The sequence below is a fragment of the Sycon ciliatum genome, chromosome 1 (genome assembly GCF_964019385.1).
Source record: "Sycon ciliatum chromosome 1, ocSycCili1.1, whole genome shotgun sequence".
Lineage (NCBI taxonomy): Eukaryota > Metazoa > Porifera > Calcarea > Leucosolenida > Sycettidae > Sycon > Sycon ciliatum.
In genome coordinates this window covers 68375946-68401432 of record NC_088643.1, presented here as the reverse complement: position 1 = coordinate 68401432, position 25487 = coordinate 68375946, and the positions used below count along the sequence as shown (strand labels likewise).

At 49.0% G+C, this 25487-nt stretch overlaps 1 protein-coding gene across 1 annotated transcript in view; it reads right to left on the bottom strand.

Annotated features, from left to right (window-relative positions):
- Positions 1-25487, bottom strand: part of LOC135805089 (fibrocystin-L-like) — a 58100-nt gene that overhangs the window by 23870 nt on the left and 8743 nt on the right. The window contains exons 6-31 of the mRNA XM_065319082.1: positions 25170-25304; positions 24479-24647; positions 23237-23459; positions 22510-22739; positions 21872-21942; positions 20045-20242; positions 19498-19678; positions 18746-19042; positions 18334-18522; positions 17830-17901; positions 16539-17327; positions 16002-16180; positions 15361-15531; positions 14792-14915; positions 14328-14460; positions 12059-13839; positions 11451-11566; positions 9315-9504; positions 8883-9020; positions 8333-8590; positions 7844-7948; positions 7289-7609; positions 5079-6767; positions 4410-4613; positions 3690-3880; positions 3193-3333 (exon numbers count right to left, since the gene is read on the bottom strand). Of these exons, the coding sequence (XP_065175154.1) occupies positions 3193-3333; positions 3690-3880; positions 4410-4613; positions 5079-6767; positions 7289-7609; positions 7844-7948; positions 8333-8590; positions 8883-9020; positions 9315-9504; positions 11451-11566; positions 12059-13839; positions 14328-14460; positions 14792-14915; positions 15361-15531; positions 16002-16180; positions 16539-17327; positions 17830-17901; positions 18334-18522; positions 18746-19042; positions 19498-19678; positions 20045-20242; positions 21872-21942; positions 22510-22739; positions 23237-23459; positions 24479-24647; positions 25170-25304 (8295 nt within the window). The remainder of the gene's footprint in view (positions 1-3192; positions 3334-3689; positions 3881-4409; positions 4614-5078; positions 6768-7288; positions 7610-7843; positions 7949-8332; positions 8591-8882; positions 9021-9314; positions 9505-11450; positions 11567-12058; positions 13840-14327; positions 14461-14791; positions 14916-15360; positions 15532-16001; positions 16181-16538; positions 17328-17829; positions 17902-18333; positions 18523-18745; positions 19043-19497; positions 19679-20044; positions 20243-21871; positions 21943-22509; positions 22740-23236; positions 23460-24478; positions 24648-25169; positions 25305-25487) is intronic.

The window sequence follows — 25487 nt, the reverse complement described above, 5'->3', positions numbered from 1 at the left end:
AAGTGCGTGGTTTTCTCGGCCTCGCTGGGTATTACCGGAAATTTGTTCCGCACTTCGCGCAAGCTGCCGCCCCACTGGCCGCACTCACTAAGAAAAATGCGAAGTTTTCCTGGGGTCCTGCTTGTCAGGCTGCTTTCTGTGTACTAAAAAAACGCCTCTCATCTGCGCCTGTGCTTGCTCAGCCTGACTACACGTCTGCCGCCGCTCCCTTCATCCTTGATGTTGATGCCAGTGATTTTGGTATGGGCGGTGTGCTCTCTCAGGTACAAGATGGCCATGAGTGTGTGATTTCCTACGGTAGTGCTATTCTCAACACCGCCCAACGTAACTACTCCACTACAGAGAAGGAACTCCTTGCATTTGTTCACTTCGCTGATGTGTTCCGCTACTACCTCGTTGGTCGAGCATTTGTTGTGCGCACTGATCATGCTGCTCTCAAATGGCTCCATTCGCTCAAGGAACCACGCGGTCGTCGTGCCCGTTGGTTAGAACAACTTGCTGAACTCGAGTTCACGGTTATTCATCGCCCTGGCCGTCAACATTGCAATGCCGATGCTCTGTCTCGCCGTCCTCCTGAGTCTGTTGCCGCCACTACCCGTCAGTTACCGCCGGACCAGTCGTCACCAGCCGCACCAGCAGCTCCTGCTCCTGCTTGTGATCCTGGACCCACTGTACCGAAACCTGCACCTGACTCCTGGCTGCCGCGCTTTACTGCTGCTGAGCTGCTTGCTGCGCAAAAAGAGGATCCTGATGTGTCCATTGTGTTAGGCTGGCATGATTCTAGTCATGATGTGTTTAATTCTCCCCCTGCACACACATTAACTGCCTCTAGCCGTGCTGTTCGCCGCTATGCTTCTGAAATTCATTTGCTTTCCCTACGTGATGGTGTTTTGTATCGCACAGACCCATCGGCTGATTCTGTTTTGCAATTAGCTGTTCCGTTCTCTTTCCAAGCTGATATCTTAGCTGCAGTGCACGCCGATGTTAGTGGTGGTCATCTCGGTGCTACAAAGACCATTGACAAGGCCAAATGCCGTTTCTTCTGGCCAGGTATGTCAGCTGATTTGCGCACATTTGTAGCTAATTGCCAAGAGTGCATGTCCCGTAAGAGCGCTACGACTGGCCGAGCACCATTGCAGTCCATGCGAGCTGGCTTCCCTAACGAGATCGTAGCCATGGATCTCGTTGGACCACTGCCTACCAGTCGCCATGGCAACCGTTACCTACTGGTATGTAGTGACTACTTCTCACGTTGGCCTGAAGCGTACCCTCTACCCACTATGACTGCTGCTGCCGTTGCGGATGTGTTCTTTCGGAACTGGATCTGTCGGTTTGGTGCCCCAGAACAACTCCACACCGATCAGGGCACACAATTTGAGTCTGAACTCTTCAGTGAACTGTGTCGCCTCATGAATATCCGAAAGACTCGGACCACCGCGTATCATCCCCAGGGCGATGGGCTCGTGGAACGCCTCAACCGCACCATAGTTTCAACGTTGCGAGTGTATGTAGCGGATCTGCCCACCTTCTGGGATCAGTATGTTTCAACCGTCCTGCTTGCATACCGTACAGCCAAGCATTCTTCTACCCAATTCACCCCAGCTCAGCTTATGTTTGGTCGCCAACTCCGTCTGCCTATCGACCTTGTCTATGGGTCACCCCCGACAGAGTTTGTGTCGCCCGCCGAATATGTCACACAACTGTCCAAGTCCCTCCACCATAGCTTCGATACTGCCCGTCGTAATGATAATGCTGCGCACCACAGCCAGAAGGACCACTACGACCTTCGTCAACGTGGCACTGCATTCCAAGTCGGTGATAGTGTGTGGCTCCTTGAACCTGGAATGCGTCGCAAACTCCAGCCACCGTGGACCGGACCATACCGGATTGTCCATGTGTCGCCACCAACGTCATACGACATTCAATTGATCAACGAACCCTCCAGCACCAGTAAGCGTGTACATTTCAACCGCCTCAAGCTACACGCCCGCTCAAACGCCAAGTCGTCAGTCTCTCAGTCCGGCCCAGATGTCCCGCTGTCTGAAGCGCCACTGGCTCCTACTTCTCCATGTCCGCCGCCTGTTCCGCTATTCTCCTGGCCTGATGCTGATGATGCCCCACCCCAACCTGTTCCTCCTCCGCCGCCGGTTTTGCTGCAGCCAGCACCACCAGCACCTGGTCCGCGTGCCCATCTGCACCGCAACGCCGGTCGTCCTGTTCGTTACAGGAACAACTATGTGTTCCCACAATGAGTTCCAAACTCGCACTTGCCTTGCCTTTCTGCTCCACTCTGTTTCCATTGTGTGCTTGTGTATGATTTTCTTTTTCTTGCTGATGTATTTTGCTGCTTGAGCCTCGTTTAGGTCTACGTTAATTCTGTATTATGTTCTTGTTTGTTTTCCGAGGACGGAAAATTATTTGAGGGGGGAGCAGTGTAGTAGACGGACTTCCCCCTACACAAATCACTATGTATTACTATGTAGCGTAGTAGACGGACTTCCCCCTACACAAATCACTATGTATTACTATGTATTGCACTATGCATTGCTGACACCATCAGATCCCTTGCTTTCATTCGCTAGCTAGCGCTCGGAGCTGTAACTGGCAATCTCGTACCATATATATAGATCCATGTGTCAGTTGCCCAGCTCAGTTGTTGCAGAGTCCTTGCGTCCGTTGTTTCTGTCGTCTTCCCTTCACTTATTGAGTCTTTCAATATACTATAAGTAATTCTGTGTCACCTACGTTTGTCGTTCCGTGTGTGCAATATTGTTCCCTGAGAATACTACCTGTGTTTTGCCGGAGAGACTGAACCAGTTTTGCCTTGTCACTCGGTCGCGTATTACAATCTTGAAACACGCACCGATCATGGCTACTCGCTTTTTGATATTCCAGGTTAGATTATCTGTGCTATGGCTGCTGTACAGCACCCAAAGTGGAAATATTTACATTTGTGGGTTTCACATGCCCGGTGTACCTTTGAGTGACAGATAACCAGCATGTGAGCACACTGTAATAGATGATGCATAGTGTATCCCTCCTCCCCCCACAACACACATAGATACAGAGGCAGACAGACAGACAGACAGACAGACACACACACACACACACACACACACACACGCACGCACACACACACACACACACACACACACACACACACACACACACACACACACACACTGCACCGACCTGACTTGTGTTGTGTTGTGGCCAGCCCGATGAATCATGATCTGCGACCCATACTGGTCACCACCCAGCTCACTGGTGTGGAAACCCTCACTCACTGATCCCTCAACAATCACATTGTGAGTCAGCAAACCAACCTCCGCCCTGCGTGTAGGGAAGCGGTGAGAGTCACAAGAAACCATCAATTATTACTGTCATAGAAATAGAAACATTTGGTAAATGTGTCAGAAGATCACGGCAACCATGACATCAACTGAGTCCTATCCCAGCAATCTGTCCAGACTATCTGCCCATACACAGGAGTTCTACATGACAATGGAACAAAGTAAAGTGAGCTAGAAGTTGTTTTGCCAGTGACTACTCAGTTATCCTGGGCAGGAAAAATAAACAATAAAAACAAATTTCTTCCCTATAGTATGGCAAGCACAAACATTAGCAAAATCAGTCATACCTGTCTCCTCTATTATAACAAGCCTTAGAAGCCAAGCAATTGTGCTTACCGTATTTCAATACTGTGCCCACCGCCGAAATGTTCCGTCTCACCATGATGTGTATATGCAAGCTGTGAGCCCAGGTATACCGTGTGACCATCAGCACTGGTGCCGTTCACAAACAGCTCCTCGGTCTCGTTTCTGTCTTTTCCGGTCGGCGCCAGTACGATGCTGTCCCCGTGCTTCCAGTCCACCGCATCCTGGTAATGACGGCAAAGATGGCAAACATAGTGGCATGCATGAGAGAAGCTACGCACAAGCTAGCCGTACTGGCATATGCATGCATGAAGCCTCTATGAACCCTTGAACCCCTGAACCCCAGTAACCAATGTGTTGCAGGCTACATGGATATACAAGGGGCATCAGTCCCACCCTATCAAAGTTGCTATACATCAAGCCGTTAAAAGGACAGCAGAAATGCGCCTTTGGGTGAGAGTAATGATAATCTAAAATGAACTGCTGTACAGAAAGATTTGTTGATTTGTGTTAATACGGCAGTGCAACACAACAATTTGAGCTTCACCACACATCATTTATAAAATAAAACGCCAATCAAGACGACACAAACTTTTTCCTATTTCTGGGAATTATTCTTTCCCGACTGACGACACATCTGTTATTATTTTTCTTTCTGGTCCGTATAAAATACAGGTCCGCAACTAGAGTGGACTGGTAATACGATGATGGCACAGGGATCTAGATTCTAAAATACAATAGGAGCACACTCACCTCGAGGACAAGCTGTGTGTCGTTTTGATATGCAGTCCGTGCTAGGCGTGTCCACGTCTTTTTGTTCTTCTTTCCGTAGAGCTCGAGGTGGCCTTGACGCAACGCGAGCACCTTGGCACCATAGATGGGAAGCTCAGGGTCACGTACATGACCGGTGAGACGGATGATTGCTTTGTGCTGGAACGGGTGTGTCTCAGAGCCCACCTGAAAAGAAGTGACACACGCATACAGTGGTAGGATGGCACTGTACAGATCAGCTTGGCAGACACGTCACCATCTGAAAAGGCGACCCATGAGAAGGTGAACACCACCACAACAATTAATCCACTCCACCCCTTGCCCTGCATAAAGTTCAGGATTCAATTCCATCTGGTAAGCCTTCTGCGCCTTGATCCTAGAGGGTGGCATACTTCCTGTGAACATGGAAAGCTCAGGCAAAGTCTCATGCAAACCGTTAAAAAAAATCAAATCCTGAGACATTGCAATGTGCATGATGGCAAGTCAGTGTAAGCATGATGGCAAGTCAGTGTAAGCATGATGGCAAGTCAGTGTAAGCATGATGGCAAGTCAGTGTAAGCATAAGTTAGCAATACTACTTCTTGATGTGAGTGCACTTTACACAGCAGAGTGGTCGCACAACCGTAACAACGCCATGCATCCATCACCTACCAGCACACGCCCGCCATGGATGAAGATGTACTTGGCCTGCAGCAGCACGTCCTGAGAGTCGTCGAAGAGCAGATCGCCCTGCACGATGACGATGTTCAGTTCCGGCGTCTTGGCGTCCAGGATCAGTGTCTGGCCACGCTGGATACTGACACTCTCGCCGGCGGCCGGCAGATCCAGGTTGCCCCAGGTGTAGCGGCTCGACCACAGGTCTACATACTGGAAGTAGCCGGAGCCTTCAACACTGGTACTGCTTGTCAGCGTAGTCATCTGCTGTTCCACGGAGTGTCCATTGCCAGGGCTGTAGACACGCACCACGGCGGCAAGAGTAGTTCTGTGAGCGCCGGTCCTACACAGTATAGAAGTGGCACTCCTGGACAGCGGTGCACACGGGACACCGTCCACTGTCACTGATGTACTGAAAGGCTGTATGAAAGTGCCAGTCAGCGTCAACGTCGTACCGCCCGCAGTGCCACCGCGGCGTGGAGATACCGAGGTCACGATGGAAGTCTTCGCCGCCGAGTATGTGATGTTGCTTGGAGAGTCTGCACGGTTGCCGTCCACTTGAACAGTCACGGGACAGGACACATCGGCGCTAAAGTCACGGCTGGCACTGTTGCGGGCTGTGGGGCTGTCAGGGGACAAGCATTCTATGTGGCTGCTGTTCTGTTTCACCACCTTGCACTCTACCGAACACACATGGACAGTGAACAGTACAGTGCCACTGCGCTCCGATGCTAGACAATCACCAGGGAATCCAGAACCAGTGATTGTGATGCGCTCTCCGCCGCCATGGCTGATCAGTTTAGGAGACATGTCGGTCACCACTAGCGGTACTGTGATCTGGTTGTCACCCGCTGAAGGCCACACGGCAAGTCCCCACTCGTCGACGTACACGTTCAGCGCGTAAGCGCCGACCTGAAGCGGCGGGAGATTACCCCCGATGGCCGTGCCTCCCTGCGAGACAACGGGAATCTGGATATCCGGCACAGTGCACACCATACTTGAAGGGGCAGCAGGAACCACTTGCATCTTGATGGACAGGGATGCAACGCTACTCTGCTTGTCCGTGACAAAGGTCACAATGCCCGGTGTCGTTTGCGGAATGTTGAACGTGCTGATAGTGAGAGTTTTGCTGGAGCTATACGCAAAGCTGGAGGTTGCCGAGGTGGAGGAGATTTCCAGTTTGACCGGCTCGCTAGTATCAGTGCTGTGGCTGACCTGTGGTGATAGGACTTGGATGTGAGTAGTGTTGGCCATGATTACGCTGGCCAGCTTGCTACCAAAAGTGACGCGGATATTGCTGTGAACATGAGCAAACGACGTTCCAGTTAGGGTAACGGTTGTGCCACCCGCAAGGCTTCCTGATGGCGGTGATACGCCTGCTAAGACAAGTTGGACGTTGAACTGCAGACTGGATGATGATCCAGATGCGGCGCTCCCGTGGCTGGCCTTACCCAGTATGTTTACTAACGTCACCGTTTGCAGGCCAGCGTCCGCATCCTCCACTGTACAGCCGACCACCTGGAGGCCTGTGCCATCTGCATCGCCCACGAGAAGACGGGGCGAACGACACAACCCCGTGCCAACCGTGATCAGCATGTGTGTGATTAGCGAGCCCGGTGGCATGCCTGGCATTTCTAGAGATCTTCCAGTGATGTTGATGGCTGTTCCCGGGGGTCCACTGCTTGGCTGCAGCACCAACAATACACAGGGTGAGACATCTCAATAAGGTCTGTTACAATCAATGGCACTGGTCTACTGATGATTTTCATACAGTATTCAATACAGCACACGTACACCAGCAAGCAGAAATCCTGTTGAGCAGATAGCCTGGGGTGAATTCAAGTGGGCATCTTTCTTTACTTTCTTTCGCTTTTTGCTGCTGCCCGGCTCTCTTTTCGGAGGTTGCACACGGCCAATTGGTGCCATGCGCATTTATACACACAGCCATGCACACACACGTAGGTACTTGATCTGTGAGTAACAAGTTAGTGATCAAAATTCCCTGCATTGCATCCAAAGGCAAAACTGTCAGCAAGTGTACACTATCACCAGATTGAACAGATTCTCGGTTGGATTATTGGTTGGATCGGGAAACAAATCAGCACACGAAGCACATTCAAGTCGAATACAATGAAACTACAATGGCGTCTGTGCTTCGTATCATGAGATTGCACTCACAACAAAATCATAACAAAATCCTCGCTTACACTAATGCTTAGAACCGTAGCCGTGCTGTCCTGCGCGTAGCGGTAGGAGCAGAAGGCCAGGGAACCCGGCGCCATCATGCCACCAGAGCTGGACTCACACACGGACCTGATCGGCACTTTCAACGGCGGCGCCAGGCTCTTGCTGCGCACGTCCACCTCCACTTTCATGCCGGCCAAGCAGTGACCCGACACGGAACAAAGGAAGTAGTGCCTGCCGACGGTCAGGTTGGAGATGGTTAGAGATCTGGCCACGGAGGCACGTGCCCATTCGACCAGTGGACGAGCAACGACATCACATGAATCGTAACCTGACTTGCTAACCTGCAAACACATTAGCATCAAGAACAACATAAGCGATTTTTGCTAAGCCAGGATTTCATTTCGCAGAACACACTGCTTTCGTGCTGGACGGTATTGTTCAATGCCTGTTTTCCAATCAAATTGAAGCACTCAAGCCCGCAATTGGGTTTGGTGCCATGCAAGACGAATTGAAGCATTCTGCACTGGGTATGGGGTATCATGCAAGATATGAAGTGGTAGAAAGCATCTCCTAACCTCGTGTAAGGAGTGGAATCCATCCCAACTGAAAGTGATCGGCTGGTTCTCATCCACTCTGACAATGGAGTACTGTTGAATTCTCCACGGCAGCTGGATGCCGGCCTGCAGCAGTGCATTGCGAAAGAGACAGAACGCGTGCACACAAACATGAAATTGAATTCACATTGCACCAGCACTGCTAGACATGACAAGTGTCATGATGTGCAAGGCAATGCATGGTTATCAGTAGTGTCGCAGAGCTGCCGCTTCGCATACAAAAGAATCTCCTGGTGTGTGTCATCTGTGTATGTGTCATCTGTGTATGTGTCATCTGTGTATACCAGCAATAAATAAGAGCATGCTTTGAATGTACCAGCAAAAAAAAACAGATTGAAGACCCAGCATGATAGCACTGAACATTGCAAGTTGCAGCAATGTCAAACCAGTATAGTATGTGCGTGTGCGTGCATACGTGCGTGTGTTCATGCATGTGCGTGCGTTACATACTGAAGTTAAAGTCACTGCCCCTGGGCCAGTCTGCTGTCCAGTGGCTTCGGGAAGCACGTTGACGGCGATCTTCATGCCTGCATTGCAGTGTCCGGGCACGGAACAAACAAAGTAGTGCCACCCGGGCATCAAGCCAGTCACCTCCACCTGGCCACGAGTCGACGAACCTTGCGTGCTGTCCGGATGCGACCAGAGCTTGAGAACAGAGTCGCCGGTGCCAGACGTGTCACATTCGTCCAGTGCTGGTCGGTTCTTCAACTGCGGGGCAGCAAGTTAGTAACAGAGCATCAGAAAGAACAGGCAACATCACTACAAAATAATGTAACTGTGTGTAGTGCGCCTTTGGTGAAACTTCTTTCACCTTCAAGATAAAGAAATTTGAACAAGTTCGTCTCCACAAGCTTCGCTGTGCATAAAAGGCCACCAAAATTTGCTTATCTGCTTCGCCCAATATCTGCTTTCACACAGGCATGCGCACATGCATTGGCTGTAATGCAATGGCCAGGCATGTGACTCTCAACCACCCTCTTTCCGTCTCTTGCACTCGTACCTCCACAAGGTTGTGCAGAGTACCGGACGTCTGTGACGTGTCCCACGTGAAGCGCAATCCAGTTCCTTTGCTGACGGAGATGTCAGAGTATTGAGTCCCAATTTTCCAAGCGATGCTTTGCTGGTGACCAACTACAACCTGAAGAGAATGAAACATGCCGCAACAGGTTAAAACACTTGTTCAATATACTAGGCTACATGTGTATTGCACAGGTACTTCGAAGTAATAGAATGCAAATTGCAGCATTCCGGAGTGTGAGGACCTACAAACATATTTTAGTGCATTGTTCAACAACAGCGCATGAACTAAACTGAATTCTACATGCGAAGGCAACTTGGCCATGTACTATCATGGAGCTGATGAAAAGACACTTGCTTGGATGCTTGGAATCTTCAAGTGTAAGAATGGTTGCACTTTTCAGGAGTACCTTACCTGCAGTTTGACGCCGCGCAAACACGCACCGTACGCTGAACTTATGAAGTAATGTGTGTGACCATTGGCAAGCCCACTGATGATGACGTGCCCTCCTTTGTTCAACTGTGACCAAGTCTTCACGGCAGGCTGCAGCATGGCGTTGCATTGCTCAAAAGCATCAGATGACACTTGAACAATGTCATTCAACCTACATAAACAAGATCGTGCCAAGCAATAACCGCACAAAAATCACCAGGTGGTCTTCGCTCTGTTTCGCCGATGATAACAGTTATACCTGACAAAGTCTAATCATTCTTCCTGACAGAGTTCCATGGCAACTGTAAAATTCTTAGAAGATTCATGAGTAAGCTAACTCATCTAATACCTACACTAGGCATACATATGCCTGCAGATATCCACTGATGTACTAGTACATCAGTGCAAAAAGCACATGCATAACCGGATAGACATTGGTTAACCCTTTCAGCCCTGACCGGAAAATCACCTCCCACTGGGCCAAAAAAGGCATTTTTTGAAAATGCATATTCTGGTCCAAAATTGATTGGAGATGTTGGGTATGGACATATGCACTGTGAATCCAAAGAAATTTTGTAGGATTTCATTGTACGAGACTCATAACACCATATTTAGATATGCGACTTTTGGCGATTTTTCCTCAAAATTCAATCAATTTAGGCAATTGACGACAAAGATCAGACAAGCAATGGCAAGCAGTGCTATAACTGGTCAGTGTTGACTTCAGAATGGAGAAATGTCATATAACAAGCTTGATATGATCCTGGTGTTCTACGGCAACCTAGACTAGAGTACAACAACTCGTTTTATACGGCGCTTGAATCATATGCGACTGCGCGATCCAGAATGGGTCTTTCTTTTTTCTTGGGCACCCCGTAAAGCTTGAATCCTCCAGCAGCCCTACCTACTTCAAGACAAAACCATGTGATGGACAGTGAGGATGCCGAATAACTGGAGTAGCAACCACAGCAACTGCATCGGCTATAATAGCAGCCAGTGCAGTGGCAGCGGTTGGCTCACTGTGCTCGGCGCATCCCGGGTTGAATCATCACTGGCCACACGCGTACGTACGTACGTACGCGGCACAGGTAAAGTCATATTCATAGAGAATGCAATACAGCTCATTCTCTGATTTGGACACTCACTGGCAAGACAATCCAGCTACCAAAATAGTCTGAAGCATTCCCTAAACAGCCGAGTGCATACTGCGTACCGGTGTACATACGCATGAAAATTCAAGAAACAATCGGCTGTGCAATTTCTGATAGTGGTTCAAAATTGCACAATTGTTGACTATTCGGGATTATTCTGGATTCATATTAGATAGCAATCACCATCCTGTAGGTGCTTGGCTCTGTACTCAACATACAATACTTACATGTATGCACATCTCTATTGTGATCTGCATGCATGTCTGACCAGTACACTTGATTTCAAATTCAAATATTTTCAAAAATCTGACCTTCAAATTGGATCGCAGTTTACTTGAGGAACTTCAGCAAACGGGCTCACGACAGATAGCTCCTACTCAGAACACCATGCCTAGGTGTCAGAGACTTCAGCATCGCTTTCCAAATCTCTTTGGTCTCCAGCATCCCCTGCGTCTGAGCCAGCTGCGATCTTTTGAATAGCAGCAAATTCGTAATCCTCAGAAAAAGACTCCGACACAATTTCGCTGTCTCCAGAATCATCCTCAGAGTCATTACCCGCCTCACACTGCTTCACAGGACTCCTTCCATCGACACAGAGTAGTTGAGCTACTTACCTTGCCGAGAAACAGCAGGGCAAGATGACGAAAACGAACTTGGAGCAAAACAATTTATTTGAACGATATGCCAAAATACGCACTTCAAACTCGATGCTCGCGGCTGTTCTGCTGTGCAGACTGGCCACATACGCTGCATACACGTCGATCAGGTCCTTCAGCCCACTGAGGAACCGTTCCAGGCCCCACTGATGTTGAGGCATCAGTACAAACGCGACGTACACCGCGGACGTATATATACGTCGTCAGTGGGGCAGGTGCACACGTCATGACGTATATATACGTCGACAGTGGTGAAAGGGTTAAGAAGAAATACCAGTTCATTCACACTTCAAACAGAGCACCACACTTACCGGGTCCATTGGAAAACCAGTCTATCCGTTTCGTTGATTGACACCTTCGCTGAAGCTGGTGCATCCCAGTCAATCTGTGTGTCTTTGTACGGAGCAATCTGCTGTGGAAATACCACCTGGAGTTGGAGCAAAACCCACAACAATTCCTTCCGAAGGTTCCTGACAAATTCTCTAGAGTATAGACGGCACATTTGTCTGTCGAAAATCATGCCCTGGTGTTGTCTGGCGACGACTTGACCCCTTTGGCCAAGTCTGAGAGGATGCCGCAACCATTTGCATCACAATCAAGTGCGTGTGCAGCTTTCTTCGAGAATTCGTGCCATACTACATATGCATTCTTTTCATATGAGTCTTGGTTGCAAAATACCCAATTGTACATCCGCACCTTGCAATCATTCACATGTACAAGACTTCATCCATGGACCTTACATACATATACATGTAGTAGAGATAGAGCAATGTTCGAAAAAAGAACAGAAGAATATTTCACCTTTGAACGTCTAGGATCAATAAATGACCTGTAGCACGCCCAGTGAATACTATGATAGCTGGTACCGTAGCTACATGCACCAATCGCAGAACACAGACACTATACTGACTATACTGACCTCGGGGGTAACGCCAACACCACGCCGATCCTGTCCCTCGACCAGTACATGTATTGCTTGCTCATCGGTAGTGCCATAGTGATACTGTTGTATACGTGCATTGTCTGCAACAGGTTTCTCGTACAACGACACTTCGGCTAGATGACCGACGAACGGCAGAGTAGTCCGTGCCAGTGGTGGCTCGCTGTAGCTGACCTGTGCCGATCCACCGATTTCCAGAATGGCCGATGCGGCTGGCAGGTATGCCATAGGGTGCCGCACCGATGCACCTGTTCCCGCACTGAACAGCATGTGACCATGGCAGGCACCGGTGTCCATACACTGAGCTGGCGCCACTTCTTTCTCAAAGCCGAACGATACGTATGTCCAGGAGGTGAGGTCCTGGACGCCCTGGCTATACACGGACCAGACACCCACTGGTAGCTGGCTCATGTCACTGCCCACCGGCAGAAAGCTGGGACCGCGGGAAACGAGTCGTGTTCCCACGCACACTGTCACATTGTTCTCACACTCGTCCACAATATCCGTAAAGTTCTCGCTCCCTAACGCGATGGGATTGCAGAGTATTGTGGAATTGTCGCCTTGTTGCTCCTGAACACTTGTACCGGTAGCAAGCCACAACTCAAGATCACCGCACGGCGAAAGCCAGAGTGAAAATCCACGGCTGACATCTCCTGCTTCGCTGCTACCAATGATTTGCCGATACTGACCATACATGGTATCATTGCTCTCAAGCTTCACCCACAGGGCAACACCAAAACTTCCGCTGGGATAGAGATCAGCTTGATAGGGAACGGTGACAAGCGTGTTGTTAAACTTGGCTGCAGGAGAAGGTTTTATGGGACCCGAGTGTATGCCTGCAACTGACTTCCATTTCCACTTACTATCTCCAGTTACTCCAGCATTGGCTGAAGCGCCGAGCGAGCCCAAGTTTGGTATGGCGGCGCCTTGTAGATTAAACTGCCAGTAGCCAAGAGGCTTAGACAGAAGTACAACTGATGTATAGCCATCGTCGATGACTGGTCGCGTGATGCATGTCAATGATCCGTGTGGCTCTCCGGAAGCGCCACTCTCCACGGACGTCACATCACACGGCGTATTGCCAATGAAGACCTGATTTCCCACGGAAGAGAGGCCGGAAAAGGCACTCCCTGGAATGACCAGGCGTGTACCGCCTTGCACAGCACCCTGTGGCGGGTCCGTTTCATCAACACTGAATGAAGAAGCAACAAGTAGGACATCGCCATCATCAACAACAAAGCCCCAGCCCAGTGACTCCACATGGAAGCGCAGGCGGTAGAATCCAGCAGTGATGAAAGGCAAATGACACGTCAGGTTGCTACCACCAGTGGCATCTGCCTCTGCCACCGAAGACACAGACATCGAGGGCGTCGTCAACCCATTGCTAGTGGATCCAGCAACGCAGGCAAGGTCGTCAATTAGCATCGTGACATGCTGTGATTGTCGGTCGGTGCGTGGCAACACTGTACCGTGGAGTGTGACATTGCCACCGCTGACAAACGCTGTGGACGCCGACGACGATGTGACACGGTTTATCCACGGCGTGTGACACAGAGAATAGGTGTACTGCAGGTAGCTCGGTGATTGGCTGTACGTCGGTGTTCCCGGGCAGTTAGAGCCGCCCAGTTGAGTGGCAGAGCGCAGAGTTTGCTCGCTCGTGTGCGCCGCGAGGCTGGCAACAGCCTTGATGCCATTGAGGTGAACCTCAACTGGAGTGTGATATGTTTCTTGGGGTTGCACGGTCACAGAACCCCGGAAACCTGACAGTGTGGAAGAAAGAGGGGCACACACAGTGCACATCAGAAGTTGCATGATCCAACCGGCCGCTCTAACCATGCACTGGTACACTTATACATGCAAGTACAGGTATAGTTTCCCAAGTGTGCCCTGTGAATGGAGCGGCAAATAATCATCTTTGTTTACAAACTGGTCGTCATAGGATGAGGTGTGCGTGTGTGTGTGTGTGGGGGGGGGGGGGGAGGGAGGTATGACACCCAGCTCTACAAAAATTGTGAAATAGCCATCACAATGTTCTCAAGTCGAACTATGCTCTCTGAATGCAACTACTCTGAATGTTGAATGTCTAATAAATGTTCCATTGAATCTGGTATATAAATCTCCCATGCATGACCACCATAAGCAAAGGGCGTACATGTACGTACATGCGTGGCTACTACATCATTACATGTCTATAAGCAAGGGTGCATGGCCATTATTTTAACAAAATATGTATGTACAAACGACTCACCAATATGGCCAAATCCTTCTGACACGTAGTAGATTGTTCCAAGCTTGGTAAAGGAATAGGTGAAGTCGCCCTCTGTGGATCGATCACTCCTGAAGCCAGTCCCTTCATATTCATTAGCTGTGGCGTTATAGACCTGTTAAAACACACACACACACACACACACACACACACACACACACAGCCATAAGAAAGTCACGATACTGACCATGGATCAGGCATTGTAAGCAAATCTCAAGCATGGCACACTGAGAGTAGCAATTCCACACTGGAACCAACACATCTATGGTTCCTTTTTTTTCCTGCTTGACTACACCTCTGCATGAAGCATACATGCATAGCCGTGCATGTCTCGTAAGGGTGGCGGGGATCTGGGAGCATTCTACAAATGTGCTGGCAATGGCGTGAACCCTGCTAGCACGAATAAGACAGCTGAAGGTATGTGAAACAAATGCAGGGCTCCATACCTGAGCAACACCGCGCAGAGAAGCAAACTTGGAACCGGTCCAGCTCCACCTGACGCTGTCACCTTGGCGTACGGTGAGATCGGACTTATCCCACGCATAGCCCCAACCATACACTGGGTTCTCACTGCAAGAACAAAAGCACACAGACACACACACACATACACGTTCAGTACATGGCATTACCCTAAAGCAACTAGTCATCGTGATCACAGAGTGCCGCAGTCCATCGCACCAGTCTCTGTCCACATTGCGCATCTGCATGACATTGTGTATGTGTGCACGTGTGTATGCACGTGTGCCAGTTGGGGGGGGGGGGGGCATGTCTAATGACATGCAATGATGCATCCATCCGTGAGCAGGCTTGCGGGTGTGTGTCCACGTGTGTGTTCGAGTCTTGAGTTACTCTTTGACAAAGATTTTCCTTTCTCTCCTCGACCTACGTGCAACCATGCAGCTACAAACGCAGCTAGCATCAACAACAACCTGATTAAACTACACAAGTTAATACTTACACACGCCAGAGGCAAAGGTCTGTTTAGCTGGAACATCAAGTTTCACGTAGTACTTACGCATTGTTGGTGACTTGATGGTGGACAATGGTTGACGGGGTTCGGCATTCAATGTTTGTGGCTGTCGTTCTCACCACACGGCAAAGCTTCTGTCCAACCTTCACTTGCAATTGGCTGGATTCCTGGAATCCCTTGCCACCGATGCTAATCATCTGGCCACCAAATACGGACCTGCACATTACACCAATGCAGGCAACAAGCCGATGTGAAGTTCAAGATTTGGCCTCATACAATTACTGTGTATGGAGTGGCATGACACAAAAGTTGATTGTGACGAAAAACACCTGCTTTGCTCCCGGACAACAAAGGCAATAACATATCAGGCACGTAGACAGGCTCTCAAAAAAGAAAGGGGGGGGGGGAGGAGGCTACACGTACATAATCACACCATAATACACGACATGCCTATGCATGACTATTATTGTACATGTATATGTCTAAACGAGATATGTTTTCAATTAATTTTTTCAAGGTCGTCGGCGGAAAGGGGGGGGGGGGGTCGTCCGTATACTCCGATATAAGCACATCACTTTTCCTAGATACTCCACCTTGAGCTAAGCCAAGCTGGAGAAAATCCAAACTCAATCTCTTCGTGTACATCACCTGATCACTGCAAGTAGTGTGCAAAATATTCTGCTTACCCAAAGACATGGGAGATGGACTCCAGCTCCAGCTCGTACGTGTAGATGAGTGAAGACGAAGCCAGGCCGTCAATGTTCTTCAGGAGTGTGACAGCATAGGAACCGGGCTTGTGCGGCTGGGTAGTGCAGGTGACAGACTGACCTGTGACATTGACAATCTTACACTCCGCTTCACCAATCTACAACACAACCCGACATCACAAGTAGATAATGGAAACAAGAATAGCCGAGAACTAGGAGAATGGCATAGCACAGGTTCAGAAGTGACTCACAGGCTACAAGCCTAGTACAGTCTAGCGGCTGGTATTGCTTCAAGTATTATCAGTGCAAGAGAGTTACGCTGTGACTGTGTGAAGCCTGCCTGCATCATGAGTGCAATCAGACACTCTTGACGGGCGTTGTCACGGTAAATTATGAGTTTGGGCATGGCATCATCCAACATCAAACCCCGCACCAAAGACCATCAGTATATATTGCAGGTAAAGATACCAGAAAGGAGAAATGCGCCTACACAATTATAAGCTGTAGCGGCGTTACCTTGACATGTACGATATCCATAGCAGTAGAGTTCTTCAAATCACCGGTAATGGTAATCACAGTACCGCCACCGGCACTGCCACTTGAATGAGAAATACCAGCCAGCTGTGGTGTCTTGGCAGCAGCGTAGGAGTAGACAGACGTTAGTGTTGACGTCCGGCTGGTCGAGTTCTGTGTGACCGTGACCGTCACGTCCGCGTTGAGCTGCTCTGCACCGCTGCTTGTTGCATTGGTTCTGCATTGTGCGGTGGTGAGGCTCACGCTCAGTACCGTGCATGCCACTCCGCCAACGTCCACGCTGATATCGCTGACGTCACCCGACGCAGGAAACCCACCCCCAGTCAGCGTGAGCACTGTGCCACCTGTGTAGCTGCCAGATGCAGGCGAAACCGTATTGAGCTTGACGGTGGAGGTAAAGAGCAGTGGCGCTTGAGAGCAAAGCGCGCACGACGTGCTGTAGCCTTTGCTTGGCACTCGCACCGACACAACGTGAGAGCCGGCCGCAAGACCTGGCACGGTACAGCGCAGCTCCGTTGCCGAGGCAGAGATCATGGGACAAGTCTGACCGCCAACTAACACCTCGTTCTCCGCTGCGGTCGTCGCAAACGAGCTGCCCATGACTGTGAGCATGTCGCCAGCAGAGCCCGACTGGGGCGAGACGGACGTGGCATTGGGCGTTGCACTGGCATCATAGGTGAAAGCACATGCAGTGCGGCTGGAATAGAAGGTGGGGTAGAGATGTGTGGATGCCGAGCAAGCCGACGGTATGTCATTCACTGTCACTGTCACCTGAATCAACGGCACAAACAAGCAGGTGACATGGAAGACTGGTTCAAACCATATGCCTGGGGATGGTGTAAAACAAGTTGAAGGCTCATCAGACTAGTAGAGCAGAGTAGTGACTCAAGCCTATTTCGTACTTGGAAAAGCACATAATATTATGCATTGTTGACTAGTCCCTGAAAGCCATGATGCACATGCATGTTGGGAAATTGTTTGCATATCTTTAACATTAGTTACCCATGTGCTCTGCATTCATCTTTGTGCAGACTGTGCTTTCGAAATGCACAAGGTTATTCAGTTGTCCTGTACCCTGGTACAATCTGAGGTTATTCAATTGCCCCGTACCCTGGTACAATCTGAGGTTATTCAGTTGTCCTGTACCCTGGTATACCCTGGTACAATCTGGCAGTGAACTACAGTGAGCCAAGCAGCGAGGCAGGCGGCAATCCTAGCTTGCTTTCATTGCCACTACAGGCGGCAATCCTAGCTTGCTTTCATTGCCACTAACCTGTGGATCTTCCTCGACAGCCATCAGCATGTCACCTGGAATTGGTGCTAAGAAGATACCACCATTAACATCCTGTAGAGTAGAACCAGAGCAAACACAAAGTCCGCGGCGGCAGGAGAGCCGTTTTCAAATACACCAATAGACGATAATACGGTAATCCGAATCTGGCACTGTCGTGTATATGGTTGTGTGTGGGCCGGGGGTAGTATTTTCTATGGCTACATGGTAGAATATTATGGTGGTAAAGATGCACCTGGCAAGATGGCAGCAAACACTCACCTGGACACTCATGCTTTCGAAGCCGGAAAGTTATAGACACAATAAATTGATATGACATGCCTGTTTGGCTGTGGATGGTATGTCTACACAGTTGAGCGGCAAAACATTTCAGCCAGGCTATAAGCTCCAATCCACGCCGCCAACGTTACCAGTTGTAAAAACCGGGTAAGTCAGAAAGTGTGCTGAGTAGCGGGTTGAAACCAAACCGGACACAACGAGACTAACCTGGCTCACGGTTACTTTCACGTCAGTTCCAGACACGTTGTGAGATAAGATGCTCATGCCGGGCAGGTCACCTGGTTGCGATTGGAACTCTATGCTCCACTTTCCGCCGGAACACATCATGGAGTCATGCGCGCGGTACGTGACATCGACACTGCCAACGCCAGGTAGTGCTTCCAACTGTGTTTTCAGCTGCAAGAACAGTCACAGCGTAGAACAAAACAACACGAGTCACTCACCACGTGATCAACGCCAGATAAAATTGTACATTTGCTGAAAGACTGAAGGTATAGTGTACAGTTGGTTCTGCTATAGTACACTCCATGAAACCGCTGTGCTTCACAGGCAACACAAGATGATAAGGATCGAATAACTGATACATGTAACTTGTGAGGCGACCTACGATCTGACCTACCTCCGAAGCCTCGGCTCTGTGCGAAAGCTGGAACCTCTGTCCATTGAAGAGCTGTAGCTGCACGACGCCATTGATGGCAACGCTGACGGCATTCACAACGACCGGAGGAGACAGTGTAACAGCTGATGATTGCGTACTGACCTGGGCTGGAGGCAAGCTAGCAAAATTGCACGCACCCATCGGGTACTTGATGGAAATGCTAGTCGTTTGGGTACTGCCATCGGCTGAGACAACAGAAGTCACTTCAGTTGTGAGATTCGAGACCGGGACACCGTGGAAGTTAGCTGCAGCGTTGGTCTGTAGGTGAAAATGTGATAAGAAAATGCACGCATCACTGCAGCTGGTCTCAGGATGAATTACTTTAAAGCAACACAATCAGCCATGCACACATTACAGTGAACGTGTTGTGTTAGCTTCTCATGTATACAGTAAAGCTGGAAGGGAACCGCTCTGTTTGAAAGCGACCAGCATCCATCCCAGAGGACATAGAAGCGGGCAATTAGCGGGTGTAATTTCCAGTCATACCACCCTGGATAATGAGAACACCTGCGCTTGGTAACCACGTTACGGGGATGATTCATGAGATGTGGACTAAGGAGTTTTCACTATAACTGTCATGGCCAATTGTCAACTCAGACTCTAACTACCCTGCGTCACAGTATGCCCACACTGGACGGAGAAAGAAAGACACCCAACGCACAAGCACTACTATCTGCCAACTACAAGATCCCATGTGGCATACAATACCATACCTGCGTCACATGTCGCTTAAGAGACGTGATGGAGAATTCGTCCAGGTCAAAGCCAGCAGAGGAAGAACTTCCCGGCGGTACAGAGACCCTGAACGCCTGCTCCTCAATTAGCAGCGTTTCACTGCTAATGAACGTGCCGGCAGTCAGGCCCAAGTCAACATCATAACAGGAATAATGCCAGCTGTTTCGCAGAAATTCAAACGAAAGGCACACAGCAGGAAGCCAAATGAGCTACGGCTCGGAAAGAATGCAGTATTCAACTAACCACAGGAATACAACTGGCACTCAAGCAATGCCAATCTACTCATTCAACTTGGGTAACTATAGTACTTCAGCACGAACTGAGCCGCCTTGTAGACTAATTCCCCTACTCCGGTTCCCCACGCTGTCACGCACCTAACCAGTCCAGCACAATATACTTCTACACCCGCCATTCTAAACACAGCAAAATGGAGCAGAAGAGCATTGCTATGATCGGCGTTGGCCATGCAAGGAGAGTACAATCCTGCACGCACAATGCTGGTGCTGCTGCTGAAGTATCCCGTACCTGCCATCGGTCATGAGCGGTGCGCCGGTGCTTTCGCGCCACTGTGGAAGGGACGAGTACGGCGCGGGCTGCAGGCCATCGCTCGCCACGGTAATCGCATACCAGCCATGTGTCTTCAGTTTGATCAGCAGCCAGACAGTCACCCCAGGTTGTATACGGTATCCCATGCATACATGAGGATATTCACTGGGTCGCCATCTATGAATGCATGAAAAAATAGAAAAAGTGGTGAGAACCTTGCTGATACAGTCCTTATCAGTGAGCACCTATAGTCAGTTTCAAAAAGATTAGCAATCCTGGCGATCGCCCGGGGAGTTTGCCGTCTTACCGTATGAGCGCTCGAGGGCTGCCTGGAAAAACTCACTGTGAACTCGAAGAAATATTCCGCGCGAAAGCATGAAAAATAACAACTCACTGACGTCGGTACTCGTACATGACTTTGTGTTCGTCTGGTTTACAACAAACGAGTTCTTCCTCGTATCGATATGGAGTCAGAGAGGACATGTACATGTCGAAAGTCTGGTAAATTTTGACGAGCGGGATGCGTCCCAATTCGTTTTGTGACCAAATAGATTCTTTGAGCTGCCGTGGATGCAATTTACTCTCATGATGTGACGAAAACGGCATCGACACAGACTCATTCCCAAGGCCTTGATGTGGCAAAGCTATCCGTGTGACTTCGACGACAGAGAGAAAGCAGACGCTTGTGAAAGCTGATAGAAGACGGCGTTGACTCCTAAATTCAAATAAATTGGGGATCTTGAAATACTAAAATAATTCTCAAACAGAAATCGATCGATCGATGTGCCGGTGTATTCAACAACACGTAGCTACAGCGCATGAGCGCAGTGACTTCCGTGTTCACTCACACGGTTTCAGTGTTGTGTGTGTTCACAACTTCACATGGCCAGTCAAGTGTCAGTCAGTTCGGCAGGAAACGCGAGCTCCAACAACAAGTCGTTTGGCGCAGCCACCTTCTTTGTCTTGACTCTTGTTTTTTTTTTACTCTTGTACAAACATTGTACCAGTGCAGCGTGATCACCAAAACAATGAAAAAATGAAGAAAAAATGTTTGACTTGAAGATTTGCTGGGATTTGAACTCACAACTTCTTGGTCAGCAGACAGCATTCATAACCACAAGGCCAAAAAGGAAGGGATAAATCGTGGGTTTTGATAACAAATCGATACTGGCTTCCAGGGCAAATTATAAACCATGGGAAAAGGCAAGAAACCTGGCCGAAATTCTAACTCCTTAACGGTTGGTCCAATTGTTCTGAAACCTTCACAGAACAATTTGCCATGCCCTAACAAGCCATTTTATGTACTTTGTTGTCCAAATTTCCCTTATCTTCATACTTTTTAAGACCCAAACTTGATTGCTAATCTTTTTGAAACAGACTGTAGGCAGTTACAGAGCTGAAGGTTGGCCCTGATGAGAGGAATTTGAAAGTTTGCACATCATACCCAGTGATGCAGCAATGATGTTGGCAAATAGTCCACTGGCTATGCAGCTCTCCTCATGCAAACCTGCTCGTCTGGTGGCCTAAAGAGTTTCCCGCTATCCTAGGTATACTGTCAATAAAGGGTAGGTACCGTGTCAATAGAAGGCATGCACTGAACGTGTAGATTGGTAAAGAAGCACACCCCGTACAAGTGCCCGTGCAAGTGCCAGTTCAAGAAGATACGATAGTCCAGGACCTTCAACACTGCATGCAGGTAGTATTGTAAGTTTGTGTGGGCTTGATGCTTACATGACGCATTAAGCCGAGTAAGGATGTCTACTGCATGCATGTGGAATGCAAACGGCAGCAAACGGCCTCACTCACCCGACATGCTGTTCATAACTATCCTCGGTGTGTCCTGATTGGCGGAAATTGATATGAGTACCGCTGCCAAGCTGTGGAGCAGCAAAAACGATCATAGCTTCTGACATGAACAGGAGTCCTCCGACCATACACCATCAGCTTGGATCGGACATGCTCATCGTTTGAACAGCGGAGCACTTGGCAGTGTTGCTCTTCTCTTCAAAACACCAGGGGCGCTCTTCAACCATACTCTGATTCACTATCTAGTGCACTTCGTGTACACGTCATGCTTACTCTGCTTGTGTTGGCAATGTTCCCCGCCATAACACGGCTTGGAAACCTCGGGGGCGTCGGAAGGTAATTTAGTGTGGTACGGTCAGCCATCTAATGTACAGTTTACGCAAGAGGGAGGGGTGGCTGAACCGACAATTTTGGAAATTCAGAGCCCAGATCAGTGCATTGAATTGATTCATTTAAAAATAAAAATAAAATGTATTGATTCACGGGGTACTTGGGGCAAAGAGTGGTACGGTCAATACCGTAGTGACCGTACCGTGTCCGACGTCCCTGTACCTACTCATCTTTGTCATCTGTCAGCAGTTTGAAGTGAATGCATTGTACTATGGCATCACAGATCGCCACATAATAGAGCAGCTCACCCGTAGAAAGCTGTGGCCGCAGAAGGCATTGTCCGACGCAATGGCTGGCTCGCCCTCGCCAATCCATGTGTCCTGGCTGCCAAACTTGTCACCATATACGGCCTTGCCGGCGGCGTCAAACCTCCGCTCAAACGAGTCCATGTCAAAGAAGTCGAACTGTGCGCCAGCATATTGAGCACCAGATGCGTCCGCGCATTCCGCGGCCAAAAGGCTGTACAGTTCTTCTTCAGCTGTAAAGCAAACATACACCGTCCGCAGATGTGAACGGTTTGAATGCTCGGTCACTTCTGTGCACTGCAGGAGTGGTGCGGTTGTAGCCCCATCCGAGTCCAACTAACCGACTACAACAGTGCTGGGTGCAGTCCCAGTTGCGTGGTCTGAAGAGTGTGTGCAGTTGGTAGTGCAATCTACACACACACATGCATCAGTTTACAGACACTACTAGTGCTTGTGTAGTCCTAGGTATTACTGATGCACACGTTCAGGTAACATCGCCGTACATTTTTCAAGTATATATACATGTACATGCACGATGGGTTCTTGGTTCTCCACGTACATGTACTTGGGCCGCATGTCGTTGATGCTCATTGCAGAATACGGCATGCATTGTGATTTCCCTACAACTTGAGACAGGCTATTTCATCCACAAAGGGTTATAACATACCTCTAGCGGCATTACAACTTGCTCTACTTTTATTTAAAATGTGAATTGTTGGGAAATAATTACCCTTAGTAGTGGTCAAGTTGATCGCAGGAAGTGCACCGGTAGTCCTGCCACCAATGGTTACCAGGAATGAGTCGCTTTCCGTGCCTTGAAGCAGGTCAGCGACGATTGTCAGCTTCTGTTCCTCGGTCTGGTGCGTGGCCTGGATGTTGATTGCTTGCGTCTCGGGCTGTGCTTGATGCGTATGGGCGTAGGAGTACGATGTGTTGTAAATATGAGCTGCCACCTACACATCAGTATTCAGAACGAATGGGAGACAGCTAAGGACTATGCAAAAACGACGATAGGCTACATTTTGTACATTTGCAGTAATGGTGACAGTTATAGCAGCTCATAAAAAGAAAATTATATTTCAATAACAATCCGGCAGATCATGATACACTACGATTAGGGCTTCAAGGTTGTAGATTCAATCGCAGGCTACTTTTGCGTGTTTCAGTCTCCAACGCCCTTGCTCTTTCTACGTGTACAGTCTATATCCAGCCCACTGATTATGGTGCAGAGCCACTCCGTTTTATGTGTCTATCAGCACTGCTTGTCGTACTGTTGTGCATTATCATACTACTACGCATTCGTTCCTCATGTTGTATTCACGTCAGCTGACGTCTGATGCGCGTAGTCGCGTACACTGCTTTTCATTCCTCAAGTTGTATTCACGTCTGATGCGCGTAGTCGCGTACACTGCTTTCGCACGATCTTTTGATTTGAATCTCCGCTTCTGCTTCGAGGGAGGCAGAACTTTTCCTTTGTACTGCAAGATGATTTCGATCAGAGTCAGAGTAAAACATTATAATACAGACTTCTAAAACAACGAGTCGTGTGCTATCCGGAGGCATGTTCAAGTAAAAACACTACGCTTGGATGTTTTTGGGCATCATCGGCATCCGGAGCTTGGTGTAAGAGAGGTCTGAGGTGTAGCCACAGCTGCAATCTTGTGGGGAGGGGGGGGGGGGGGCACGGAGGACAAGTGAGCTCGGCCGTTTCAATAATGACAGCAAGCCACAAGCTCAGCATCTTAAACAAGCTCCCTATCGAAACCCCATTTACAAAATATGTTGGTTGGCATGTGGGCTGAAATGCACCTTCAAAGCTGATGCATGGACACCACAGAGGTGCAAGCCATCAGTTGTCACACAAGGTCACATGAGAGGCGTGAGGGAGTGTGCGTCAGTTAGTAGACATAACAACAATTTGAGCATGACAGTACCCCTTAGTGATCCCCACTTGCACTGGTGCCCATCTCACCTGCACAAAGCCATGGTTTCCAGTCAATGCACTCATTGTACTGCGCATGTAATACCGACGGCCGGACAAAAGGTCCATCTTTTGACTGCGCTGGCCAGGGAAACGGTCCCAGCTGCTTCGAGCTCCTCTGAACTCGCCCAGCGAATTTTGTTGTGTGACGAGTGCCACCCTGGAGCATACATCACAAACAGCATTCATTGTTAGTCTGAAAATAGGCATAGTTTGACCGGGATAATTGGTGGCAATAACCCAGGCTACAGGTCAGTGGACGACAGTGTGACTGGGGTTCTTTCATTAAAAATTACAAACAAACAAATGAAAAGTTGATTGCTCGCTATGTTTGAGCTCGTGCTATTCCCATCGACTTGATTTGACACTTGTTTTAAACATTTCTTAAGGTACGCACGCTCTACTGCAGCCACGTCATAGCATTAACAAACCCTGCACCGTCACAAATGCAAGCGGTCTCTTCGTTGCAAACCTATACGATTTCAATCACTATTTCGGCTACTGTTTCTTGACAGTAAGCAAAATCACATCTACAGCACCAGCACCACCCCCACCACTACTGGCACAGCCACAGCCAATGACATATTGATGGCCACATTGCACAAAAAGCAGCTGGAATGCATGCGTTCAAATTTAGATAGCACGATATTCAACCCACAGCATGACACATACAAGAACTTACTGTTTTGCAGCATTCGGATCTTCAGAATCACTGAGCCAGAGATCACACACGTCTTTACATGTGATGAAGAACGAATAGGTGCTGGATATAGGTGGAGTGAAGTAAGCTTCATACAGCTGGCTGTTGCGCCTGGACCTGTACCACACATCATATAATTTTAATTACCAAGCAATATTACGAATCCGCATGCACTGGGTACGTCAAGAACTACCTGTCTGCTTCCATGCCACAGGCGTCGTGTACAGTGGTGGCAAATGAAATCCAACCCGTTGAATACAGGAGACTCACATTCACTGCACTGCTCTATTGCTCGCAGTG